We start from the raw sequence: 13,311 nt of genomic DNA, 5'->3' as shown, positions 1-13,311 counted from the left end.
CTTATCAGAGTTAACCACTTAGTAACATTTGACTCTTTTTTCCTTTGGGAAATCTTCTCTAGTTTCAGTGATATATTTTTTGGTCCTACTCCTACCTCACTGATCTTTTGTTTTAAAAAGAAATATATCTTAACACTGGTTGATCAATAACAATAAACCAAACACTGTGCTCAGAGCTGAACACACTTAAAACAACCCTATAAGTAGGTACTATTACTCTCATTTTAAAGAAAGGAAAGGAGTTTGGTGAGGTTCATTTATACATGACCACACATGGCATGGCTGTCTAATTGCAAATCCCAGTGGCTTTATTACATCACCAGAAATATTTTTTAAGTAGCAGTGAGAAAAGTAGTTGTGAAGCATATCTTTGAACCAAAAATTACCAACTTCTATTTAGAAGAGATCATATAATCCTACTAGACTCATGTAGATTTTAAAGAGTATTTGAAAAACAAGAATTTTAGCCTTATGATTTTCAAAAATGATTCAGTCATCTTTCACAATTTGGCAGAGAAGAAGCTTCAGGAACTGGCATCAAGGTTTGCTTGTTAGGAAGTAATGTCGGTTCATGCAACATTATCATATACCTCTCGGAATTCTCTGACACTGTCACTTCATCAACAGAGCACCCACTGTCCTGTCCCATAAATGCTACTGGAGAATGTTCCATAAAAACCCTCTCCATCAATAGGGTGAATCTACTACTTACCACATTGCAATGTCCATGGTCAGGGCACAAATCATATGGTATTCATGTGTTAATAACTGGTTTAATATCTGCCTCTTTATTACTTTACCAATAAGAGACCCTAATTTAATGGAGCTAACTGAAATATGCATGTAGAACATCAGCTCTCAAACTTGGCTGCACATAGGAATTTTCTAGAGAGCTTTAAAAAGACACTGATGTAATCAGCATGCAGTGGGCTAAGCGTCAGAATTTTTAGAGACCATCAGATTATTCTAATAGCAGCTACAGTTGAGAGTCATTGGTGTAAAAGACAGGCGAAAGAGTGTAATATTCATTTTATAGTCCAAAATAAAGTAGGTTGGTAGTACGTATTCATTCACCACCAGGGTTTTGCTTACCTGTATGCCCACTTATAGATACTAATTCTAATTGCAAAAGCAAATGATTCCCAACAGTCAGTGACCAACCAAACATACTTGATGTATGATAACTGCATTCGTTTCCAAGGACAGCCATAACAAAGTACCACAAACTGGGTGGTACTGTTAAAACAACAGATATTTAATGTCACATAGTTCTGGAAACTACAGAAGTCTGGAATCAGGTGTCAGCTGGGCTATGTTCTTTCTGACAACTGTAAAGGAGAGTCCTTCCTTGCCTCTTCTAGTGTTTGGTGTTTGCCAGCAATTGGTGTTTGCCAGCAATTGCCTGGCTTGTAGATACATGGCAGTCTTCTCCCCATGTGTCTTCAGATTGTCTTCCCTCTGTGCATGTCTGTCTCTGTGTCCAAAATTTCCCCTTTTTATAGGGACACCAGTAGTAGTGGATGAGAGCCCACCCTACTGACTTTATTTTAACTTGATTACCTCTGTACAAACCCTATTTCAAAATAAAATCACATTCTGAGACAGCAGGGGTTAGGACATCAGCATAACCCTTTTGGGAGGCATAATTCAACTCATAACAATAGCCAACTACTACAGATGTTACTAACATTGCTCCAAAGCAGGAGGGCTTAACCTGGGGATGGGAAAGAATTACACCTTTATTTTCACCAACTCTCATGGAACTACAGTATTTCCTACAATTATGAACATGAGCAAGAAATTGCAGTAGTACTATCAGTGGTTCTTGAGAGTTTGCACCCATAGAAATCACTGCTATTTTCATGTCACATTTCAGCATTTGCAGTTATCCAAAAATACCACTTACAGTCATCACTGGCTTGAAATTAAAGTTGTTAATGGACTTACTGCTAGATCTAGTTATTTCATCCATTAATAATGATGCATGTATATCATGATATATCATGACACAATATTTTCTTAACTGTATTTCAATTAAACATTTTTATTTAATTGTATTTTATGCATTTTAACTTTATTCTCAGAAAAGGTCCAAATTAAAACAAAAATCTTTCAAAAATTTAATAGCCCCCTTAGTGAATTTCTACATTTCAGACTTGAGGATTTTTTTAAACTTAGTAATGAAAGAATATACATAGCATTGTACATCGGTGTGTTTTTTCAATGTTTTCTACCATGATCCACTGTAAGATTATATGTTTTACACATAACCCAATACACAATCTTTTCTCTGTTTCTCACATACAAACCTGAAACAAAAGTTTACCATTACTATAAGAGATGCATTCTGACATTTCTATTCATTTTCATTAAAAAATACCTACCTTATTAATGTTACAGGAGTAGTTGTGAATACTCCTGTAACATAAATTAATAACTCTGTCATATTAAAATACATGAAAGATTATTATTGCTATGCATGTGCTGTTTTAAAAATATATATTTAAATATATATTACATTTATATGTATAAAAAATATATATATATATTTTACATTTACAATTGTTTTAGAGGTGGTATTTAGATGGACAAATAGCTCAACAGCTATCCAGGCTTCATTCAGACAACTGGTAATGGATTATGTAAATTTCATAGTTATGACGAGAGTGGAAATTTAAACTTGACCAAATATAGGAAAGAGAAGAGGTAGAATAAGAAATATTGTAAGCCTGAATCTTTTTTTAGTTATAAAAATGCTTTAAGTGCATAATATTTAATTTCATTGAGGTATTTCCTTATTCACTATTGTAAAATCAGGTAGAAACATTTCCCAAACTAACAATATTTACTTAACCCCATGCTAAAAAGAATTTTACCTGTAGTAAACTCGAAGGGTCTGGATTTCCTCTTCCAGTTTTTTGTACTGTTGAACTGCAGTTTCTCTGGCTTGTTGCATAGATAACAACTTTGCCTGCAAGTAATTAATATTTTAAGAAATTCAGTATTCATTTTAGTGTGATAAAATAGAGTACTACAGTAAGAACAGTAGTCTTAAATTACTGACAGTTTAAAAAAAAACAAACTTATGAATGTTTTCAGTAGAGTCTCATAAGTTACCAGAAAACAGTCTAAAGGCATTAATAATACAAATACTAAAAACTTGAACATATTAAATTTAGCAACCTTGCTCATTACTAAACTTCAACCTTATTTATCTGTATCATCAGATATATGCCCTTCTGCAATGTTTAACTTTATACAGAGAATTCAGAAAGTGGAACATGGGTTTCAGAGCAATATCTATAGTAGAGATAAGTACAATGTGTGTTTCACATACAAATTTAATGTGGCTCCACTGCCTGATCATACTAGATTTTCTTTTAACTTTATTAACAGTAAAACTCAGAAAATTCTAAATATGTTGTCAAGCCATCTTTCATACTGAATGTGAAAAAAATATAGCAGGCTACAAACTGATTCTTACAGTTATGACTTAACCTTTTCAATTCCTTCTCTGTGGGAAAAAAACAAATTCTGAAAGGGGAGAATGGCAGCAACCCTAAATGCTAGTGATACTTTATTAAAGGGGCATTATTGTTCCATCCTGCTATAATATTTCAGTTTTAAAGAATGGGTAATCAGTTTTTTTCAATGAGGTTCAACATAGTAATTTTAAAAGAATTTGCCACCCTCCCACCATCATTCCCATTGGATTTCAAACAACACCAAAAACAGTTTTCAACATAACTGAAAATCTGGCACTGGTAAGTCAGATTTTAGTATTGTTTATTCAAAGCTAAATTTTCATAAAATGGTTATCTTTCACTTTGCTTTAAGTGGTGTTTGAAAGGTAACACAGAGCAAATTGTTGTCACAAACCTCACAAAGTAGGAAAACCACCAACAATTAAAAAGTAATAGAAGTTTGGAGCCACAGGTTCAGAATTTTGCTGAATTCACATAATTTCACTGGAATTGTTTTATTGTGTAAGAAGTCATATGAAAAATTGTAAAATCCTGATTATAGGAAAATTAATCAACATAATAAAAGTGAACTTTACAGAGTGCCACTTTTCTATTTTAATAATAGATAATTTTAAAAACATGCAGCAGTTCGGACCTTTGCATATAAGTTTTAGCATTAAGATTAATTTGTTCTCTGAACTGGTAAATTCTATCCAAGTGTTACCTTATAGCTAAATTTAAGATGTTTGAAAGCTTGCTTTAACATGCCATAGTCCATAATTGGAGATAAAACATTCTAAAAAATTAGGGAAAAGCATCTAAAGTAAAAATAGATGGCTGATTCTTAATGTCAAAGAATGAAAGCTTTTCCAATTTTCAGTATACCATAAAATGTGATTAAAATGGTAACTTGGAAGACACAGATACCCACTGTGACTAATGGCAGGTCAAAAAGAATCACACATACCACATTCAACTTTAAAAACTTCAGACTTCAAACGTGCATTTAAGGAATATAAAATACTGAAGAGGTAATAGAGATTTTACTAAATAAATATGTGCCAGTGCTACATATATACAAATGCTGAAATAAAATGATTGTTTTGAAGTCTTTTACTTGGTACCTGTGCACAGAAACCAAAACCAAAACCAACGAACAAAACAAAAATTATTGTAGGAAAACACTAAAATGTAGTTTTTGCCTAGAATTTTTCATAAAGAAAATGGGACTGTGATAAGTTTAAATTCCCATGCTTAAGGTATTATTGAAAATTTCACTTTCTCCTCCGACATTTAGTTGACTATGAAGACTTGGTGTTGTTTTATAACAGTTCACTCAATTTCTTAATTCCCAGCATCTAATTTTCTTCCTAGGCCCTAGTGATTATGTTCAAAGCTACTATAAACTTTCTGGCTTTACAATATCCTTACTTTATCAGATATATGCTTATCTGGCAGCATTTCTTTTTTGGGAAATACCTTAGCCTATGCTACAGTGATCTTGTTCAGTCTCTGTGGCTAGAGTGAATTTCATCCCCCATCACCTCAGGTATAAGATCCAGGTTGTCTAACTGAAGTACTGCATCCCACTATCCCCAGAAGAAAATCGAGTCCTGACGATATCATTTCTACTCTTGGATTCACATATGCCAGAAAACAGATCCAGATCTGCTTCCTGGACTTCCAGGATAGATAAAATCCTTTGTTGGGGGGTAAGTTGGAGGGTGACTTAGGCTAGTTTGAGTTGGGTATCTGTTGCATGCATTGTTGAAACACTCAACCAATTTAAATGTGCCATTTACTTCTATAGTATTTCCTAGATTGATATTTATATCATATAATCCTATCATACTATAGGTCAAAAATAAATGTCATATCGAAAATATCAAGGAAATAACAAACAAGATATTTTTCCTGTCTTTCTTTCTGGCATCCTATTCCCATATTTCTGACAATTACTTTTATAAAAACTGCATGCATTCATTTATGTGTATACTTGCAAAAATAAATGCATGCATTAAACAAAAACTAACAAAACTCAGTGTAAGAGAATATACAATATAAAGTAAATCTCCCACCTCCTACCCTCAGTACTACAAATCCCTTCTCCTGAGATTACTAGTTATCTGTCTGTTGTACCTTCTTTCAGAGATAGTTCGCACATATATAAGCATATATAGACACTTGCAAATAAATTATCCCTATTTACAAAATTGACAGCGCTTTATACACACTGTTATACACAACTTGCTTTAATTTTTTTTTCCAAAAATAGCTATTTTGCTTCACAAAAAAAAAAAAAAAAAATTCAGCCAGGTACAGTGGCTTATGCCTATATGGTAGCTCATGCCTCATTTCCCAGTGCTTTGGGAAGCTAAGGTGGGAGGATTACTTCAGCCCTGGAGGTTGAGACCAGCCTGGGCAACATAGCAAGACATCGTCTCTACAAAAATTTTAAAAATTAGCTGGGTGTGGTGGCATGCACCTATAGTCCCAGCTACTCAGAAGGCTGAGGCAGGAGGATTGCTTGAGATCACGAATTCAAGGCTTCAGTGAGCTAGGATCGCACCACTGCACTCCAGCCTGGTCAACAAAGTGAGACCCTGTTTCTAAAAAAGAAAAAAAAAATCCCTACCCCATTCCATGTATCACACTCATCAGTCACATCCCTTCCTTCCTAGCCCCAAAGAAAAACACTTTTATGAATTTGGGTTCATTATTTACAAGAATAGTTTATACTTTTACTATAGTATAAACATTTTACACAAGTATAACACTTTTTCTTCTTATAGTCATATTTTAGGTAAAATTTTATCAAAGTAAACATATATGCAAGTAAGTACACACATGGACTTTTCAATATCAGACTTATTGAGTCATAATTTATACAAGGTAAAGATTTACCCATTTTCACTACATAGTTCTGTAAATTTTGACAAAGTTATCCAGGCTTGACACAGAATATTCTTGTTACCCCCAAATGGTCCTTGTGCAACACTGGAGTCAATGCCCTCTTTTCACACCCAGCTTCTGGCAATCAGTGATGTGATTTTTGTCCCTATAGTTTTTTCCTTTTTAGGAAAGTCATATAAATGGAATCATACAGTATGCAGCCTTTTGAGTCTAGCTTCTTTTACCTAAACATAATTTTTTGAGATTCATCCACATTATTTCATGTATTGGTAGTTTATTCTTTTATATCACTGAGTAGTATTCAATTGTATGAATGTCTCACAAACTGTATATCCACTTACCTGTGAGACATTTAGCTGATTTCTAGTTCTTTGGCAATTACTAATAAAGCTGCTGTAAATATCTATATATAGGTCATTTCCCTGGAAATATAACTTTGTTTCTCTTGGGTAAATACCTAAGAGTGAAATTGCTGAGTCCTGTGGTAAGTGTGTATTTACACTTTATACATCTATATATCTATATATAGATGTATAAAGTTATATATAGATAATAAACATAAACTTTATTAAAAAACTCCCAAACTTTCTGTCTATAATGATATCACTTTAAAGCATCCATGCTTAACTACAAATCAATGCCACTTTTTGACCACCTACTATGAGTTAGGCATTCTTTCAAGTGTTTAAAATACATTACTATAGTCTATTCTCATAACCAACCTATGAGGTAGTTCCTATTATCCCTATTTTGCAAGATATAAAACATAGGTTTATAAAGTTTAAGTAATTTCTAATTATAACAGAGCTAGTGAACTCAAATAGAAATTCAGACCTGTTTGTTCCAAAATACATATTTTCTTTTTACACCACTGTACACATTATATATAAATTACTTAATTCCAGGTGTCACAATGGAATCAAACGATGATTTGATAAAAGAGTTAATGACAATAATGAAAGTTCACAGAATAATCAGAGTGTATTTTATTATACCTTCCGTGACTGAAAAATGGGTTGGTTAAGTAATGTTAAGCTAGTCTTACAGTTACCTATCTTGATATCAGTCTTGACTAATGCCATCTAAATAGGACAGCCATTTGTACTGGCACTGTATCAGAAATGAACTACACTGTTTCATTAGAGTTTAATTTAGTAACTCAGAATGACAAAGAAAAGACTCCACTGTTTACATCACTAAGCACTATTCTTAACCACTATTGTGGATAAACCACTTTTATCTCTCCTTGAGATCTTGTTATGTTTGGTTTAAATGTGTTTTTAATAGTTATAGTCTGATACAGTTAAGCCTTATTTTGGTAACTTCAAGACCATGAATAGAAATTGGTTTTTATCTTAGAACAGAGACATTTGATGTTATGTGTGATATCTGCTAAATAAAGAAGCATACAGTACAAATTAAATCACAGAAGCAAATAATTTTAGACTTGGAAAGGATCTCAGAGGTAATACGGAACCTTAGTTTTGTAGAGGAGGAAATTGTTGCTAATACAACATGTCCAGGGAAACATTTGGAAATTGTGCAAGGTTTCATAGCTGGTTAGAAAGGAAGTTGGAACTAACAAGTATTCAGAAAACGTTGCTTATTTTACCATACAAGACCACATTTCAATATCGTATAATTTAATATGTGTGTTAGTTATTTTAATAGAGTTATTTCCAGAGTAACCATAAATATATATGATTGAGCTAGCACTATTAAACACATCCATAAAATATATAATGGTATATCTTCAAACAATACATCAAGTTAGACGATTGTTCAAAGAACATGACTACAGACCTACCAGGATTTTAATTTTTAACCTCAGAAGAAGGTTAAGAATCTAGTAGAAAAGAAACATAACTAAATAACTTGTGTAAGGATACCCAAAAAGTTAAAAGCTGTTTTCACAAGGATAAAAATGACCAGGTTTCAATTAAACCTCCACTTCACAGGAAGGCTTGGATTGCCTACCATTGTGTATTACCACAGTGTATTGTTCCCTACAGCTGATTCCTTAGAGGTTGTTCTATTTTGTCCTGATGTCAGGTCTCTCTGTTTATCAGACCATAGATAATGAGGTTCCTCAGTCAAAAGTAGTCATATATACACTGTCGAGTGATATATGAGATAGTCTGACATGATGAGAGAGAGAAGAAAAGAGTTTGTGGTGGAAGCAGAACTCAGAACATTCACAGGCAGAAACTGATTCATGGGCAGTGAGCAGAAGCCATGGAGGAGAGAAAGGCAGGGGACAGAGACATATGCCAGAAAGACAGTGCAGCCATGGTGATTAAAAGCATAGTCTACGGAACCAGAAAGGCTGGGGTCACATCCTGGCTTCACCACTTACAAACTGTCCTATATTGGCAAGTTAGCAAATCTTTATATGCCTCAATTTCCTCACCTACAAAGTGGAGTAACTGTACTTTATATCTTAGAGGGCTGATGTTACGAAGAACTAAGTTAAAATCTGTAAAACACAACAGTGCCCGGGACATAGTAAATGCTTTAATAAGTGAACTAGCTGGATCACTCAGCAGATGAAGAAGCAGGAGACGTGCTGCAAAACAAGTAAATAAAATCAAATCTAGTGTAGATCTGGCTGGTACCATGAAAACCTTTCCACATAATGAAAGATATCCGAGTCCCTGAGAGGTCTTGCTGTTTACAGTCTTCCTCATGATTCTATCTTCACCAGAAAGTCTTTGTTGACCAAGGTAAGTAGGAGAGTTTTCTTGTTCTTTGTCACAGATCATGTAATTTTCCTTCCCAACAAAATTAGTACAGTCACATACAGAATAATAATGCTTTGGTCAACAACGGACCACATATATGACTATAGTTCCATAAAAACATAACACTATATTTTTACTGTACTTTTTCTATGTATAGATATGTTTAGATACATAAATACTTGCTGTTGTGGCACAGCTGAATATGTTGTACAGGTTTGTAGCCCAGGAGCAATAGGCTACACCATATAACCTAGGTAGGCTATACTACCTAAGTTTGTAGTAGGCTATACTACCTAGGTTTGTGTAAATACACTCTATTATGCCCATACAATGATGAAATCACCTAAGGATACATGCGGCGGATCCCCACTGTAAGTGACGCATGACTGTATACAAAATGTTGTATTCCTCAAGAATCCCCTTTTACTATGTGTCATAGGATTTCAGTGATCACCTGTGAAAAGAGAATACATTTTAAAGACTTGATTTTAATGGATATTTTTTATTAAGTATAGTTTAAGTTGGATTCTCTTTATCATGAACACCAATACCAGAATTTATAATACTTTAAATATGTATAGTGATGTGTGATGTATAAGAAGACTTGTACTATATTATCTAATTTGAGATAGTAGGAGCTTGAACACTTTCATTGAATGAATGCTATTTCTACCATTTCAGAAGAGAGTAAAATGAGAGAGAGATTATTAACTACGCAGATTGTCTGTTAATGAGGGGGCAAATTCTGGTCTTCTTTCAAGTCCTAACAATATGGTACTACAGTTATACATAGACACAGCAAAATAGGAAGACATGCCAGACACTATTCTAAGTGCATTCTATATTCATATATCATTTCTCACAAGATGTTGTATAGTAGCTACTATTACTATTCTATTATAAAGATAAGGAAAATGTTACATCACTGACTTGTCAGCCAGTTAATCAATGGTGGAGCAAGGGTTTGAACTCACGAATTATGGCCCAAGTTTCTCCTTTTAACTGCTGTGTTATAAATACTAGGCAAAATTTGTTGCTTTAAAAAAAGTCTGTGCTAATTTTTATCAATGAATTATATTACCTAATTTGATTTAAATAAATTGGTATAAGAATTACTTTTTTAAACATAACTCATACAGTTTAAGATGCCATCCAAGCCTTTCTTGGAGGCACATATATAGTTTTTGGATGTTAGTCCATTTAATGACAAAAGGTCATCTGTGGTGTTTCCCTCAACTTTACAGACACCTGGCAAAAAAGTAGTATTACCATTCTCAGAAATATTAGTAATAGTATATAATCTATTTTTAAGGAATAATGATGATGAGAATTTCTCTCTACTGCAATAACTAACTCCCAAAGAAGCCTATTCTATTTTGGGGGCAGGGGTGGCATAAGTTTCCAAGCATTTATCCATTTACACACATGCAGGTAAGGTAGAGGGAAAAAAAAAATCTCTCTCTACTGGATCTAGCAATGATTCAACAAGTGTTCTTCTGCCTGTTTTGCAAGTGTGTTTTTAAGACACCATTCTTAGTCAACTAGCCTGAGTTCCATGCTGTGCTTGTTTCCTAGTACTTGGCTTAATCTTGAATCCAGACCTGTGCCTGTTTACTTGGATTTGGTTTCTGCCTAAATTTATACCCTCCAAAGTATTGTATCACTTTGGCTTTTTCAAAACACTAAATACTAAGATACAGAGGCATAAACATGTAATTGTGTTCTATATCAGCAAAAACAAAGAAGAAACCTTGAAGCAGTGAAAGATAAATAATTCATTATTTAAAAGGGATTCTCCATAAGATTAACAGTGAATTTCTTATAAGAAACCATGGAGGCCAGGGGCAGTAAAATGGAATATTCGAAGTAATGAAAGAAAAGACATGAAGAGATATTTCACAAGGGAAGACATCTACATGGCTGACAAACATGATACACATGCTCAACATCACTAGTTTTCTGGGACATAAGATTTAAATCCCAATATGCTGTCACTTCATCCACAATTGAAGAGGTAAAATTACAATGACTAACAATAGTAGGATATACTGGCTACGATGTGAAATTACTAGAAATCTCTCACATTTTGGGTGGGTGTATAAATTAGTTCCATGCTTTTAGGAAACGTTTGGACTACTGATCATGGATGGCCTATTATGAAAATATGTCATTCACTAAATTGGGAGAAGTCAACTTGCCTTTTCACGTGTATTATGGGTATTATTAAAGATTATGTCAGATTTGATTTTTAATAAAGTCATTAAAATTATATGTTAATAATCCTTTATTCACAATACAAAAACCCCAACATTTCTGAAAACAAAAAAGAACTTTAAAAAAATTTTTGGCACTGAAATCAATTCATGTTAAACCTAGGTAAACTGATGTAAAGCTATTTATGGTCTTCCTTTATCTCACTAATTGTAAATATTTACATTTTGTTGCAGAAATACTGGGTTTGGTTAGTTTTTAACTTATATTTGACTCCCCCGCATTGTTGCAGGCCTTTGAAAAGCCCGTAGCCTTGAGGCACTATGTTTATGGGATAAAACAGCCTAGTAAAAAAGCCTTTTAAACTAAGGTGTTTTAGGAACTGCCTTGTTTCCCAATCCCTCACTCCAACCAGATGTTGTTACTTGATCCTACCTGTGGTCTCATGCCCACATGTAATCTGGGAGGAGTTCTTATTTTGGGCATAATAGGCAGAATAATGTCTCCCAAAAAGGCCACATCCTATTCCCCAGAACCTGTGAATACGTTAGGTTATACGAAAAGAGAATTAAGGTTACAGGTGGAATTAAAGTTGCTAATCAGGTGACCTTGAGATGAAGATTATCCTGGATTATCTGGGTAAGCCCAACGTAGTCACAAGTATCCTTTTAAGTGGAAGAGGGAGGCAAAGAATAAGAACCAGAGAGACAGCAGTGTAGGAAAGATTAAACTGGCCATTGCTGACCTTGAAGATGAAAGGGGGCCACAAGCCAAGGAACACGGATAGCTTCTAGAAGCTGGAAACTTGAGACAACTGTAGGCATATCTTCTCATTTTCTTTATGGAGTTCTTTTTTTGCTATTGCTATTTGTTTCAATATTTATATTAACATTTATATTTAAATGATTAATACTATTAAAATACATTAATACTTATATTCCTTTTTAAACTATGAGCTCCTTGAGAGTTGGAACTATACACATATGCATGCTTTTATACATGGTACAAATAAAGATGTGTATTAAATATTTGATAATATTTAAACTAGCATAAACCATTCATGCTGGCATTTAAGGCCTTCCACAATGTGGCATTGAACTCTCTTTTATTCGTTCACATTCACTTTAGCCAAGGATCTGCCGTAAATTCTGCCTAATTGTAATATTCCCTCCATCTAGAACACCAAATCTATGCCATGCTATCAAATCTACATCAATCCTTCAAGGCCCATTTTAATTATTACTTCTTACATAAAGTCCTTTCTTGATTATCTTCCCCACTCCAGAAACTTTTTCACCTGCAAAATCCTTAGTAATATTTTTTAAATTTTATTTTGTTTTACATGAATGTTTTATTGAAGTATAATATACAAAAAGAAAAGTTCAGGGCTCAATGAATTTTCATGAAGTGAACACACCTGTTTAACAAGAAAACTATACAAACAAATATAATTATTTCCATCACCCTCAAACATCCTCATGACTCTACCTAATCTTCACCTTCCCTAAAGGTAACCATCATCTTGACTTCTACTATCATAGATCAGTAGTGCCTGTTATTGAACTTTATATCAATAGAATAATATAATATATATTCTTTTCTGTTTTTCTTTTCTCAACATTAATCTTGTGAGATTCATCCACATTGTTTCTTGTTCCTTATTGTACACAATTATAACTGCTGTATAGTATATAATGAGCATAAATATACCACTATTTATTTATCTATTCCATTCCAGTGATAAACCTTTGGGTTGTTTTTGCCTTAGTGATTTTTAAAGCCTTTTTTTTTTATGACAGCTATCTCAACCTATCTTACATCACAGTTATTTACATACATACATGTCAAGGTAGGGACTACATAGTAGTCCCAAAACATGAATGCCGTGCTCAGCACATACCAGATACTTGGTAGATATTGTTGAAGTATAATATTACATATTATGATGCCACAATTAAAACAGATTAGTATTTCACATTTCC

General features: G+C 33.6%; 1 protein-coding gene across 8 annotated transcripts in view; it reads right to left on the bottom strand.

The window, feature by feature from the left end:
* Positions 1-13,311, bottom strand: part of MIPOL1 (mirror-image polydactyly 1) — a 365,168-nt gene that overhangs the window by 133,535 nt on the left and 218,322 nt on the right. For all 8 annotated transcript variants that reach the window (XM_007986530.3, XM_007986529.3, XM_037983910.2 and 5 more), the window contains one exon: positions 2,877-2,971. In XM_007986530.3, coding sequence (XP_007984721.3) covers positions 2,877-2,971 — 95 coding nt within the window. The remainder of the gene's footprint in view (positions 1-2,876; positions 2,972-13,311) is intronic.

The sequence above is a fragment of the Chlorocebus sabaeus genome, chromosome 24 (assembly GCF_047675955.1).
Source record: "Chlorocebus sabaeus isolate Y175 chromosome 24, mChlSab1.0.hap1, whole genome shotgun sequence".
Taxonomy (NCBI): domain Eukaryota; kingdom Metazoa; phylum Chordata; class Mammalia; order Primates; family Cercopithecidae; genus Chlorocebus; species Chlorocebus sabaeus.
This window is presented reverse-complemented; position numbering and strand designations above follow the sequence as displayed.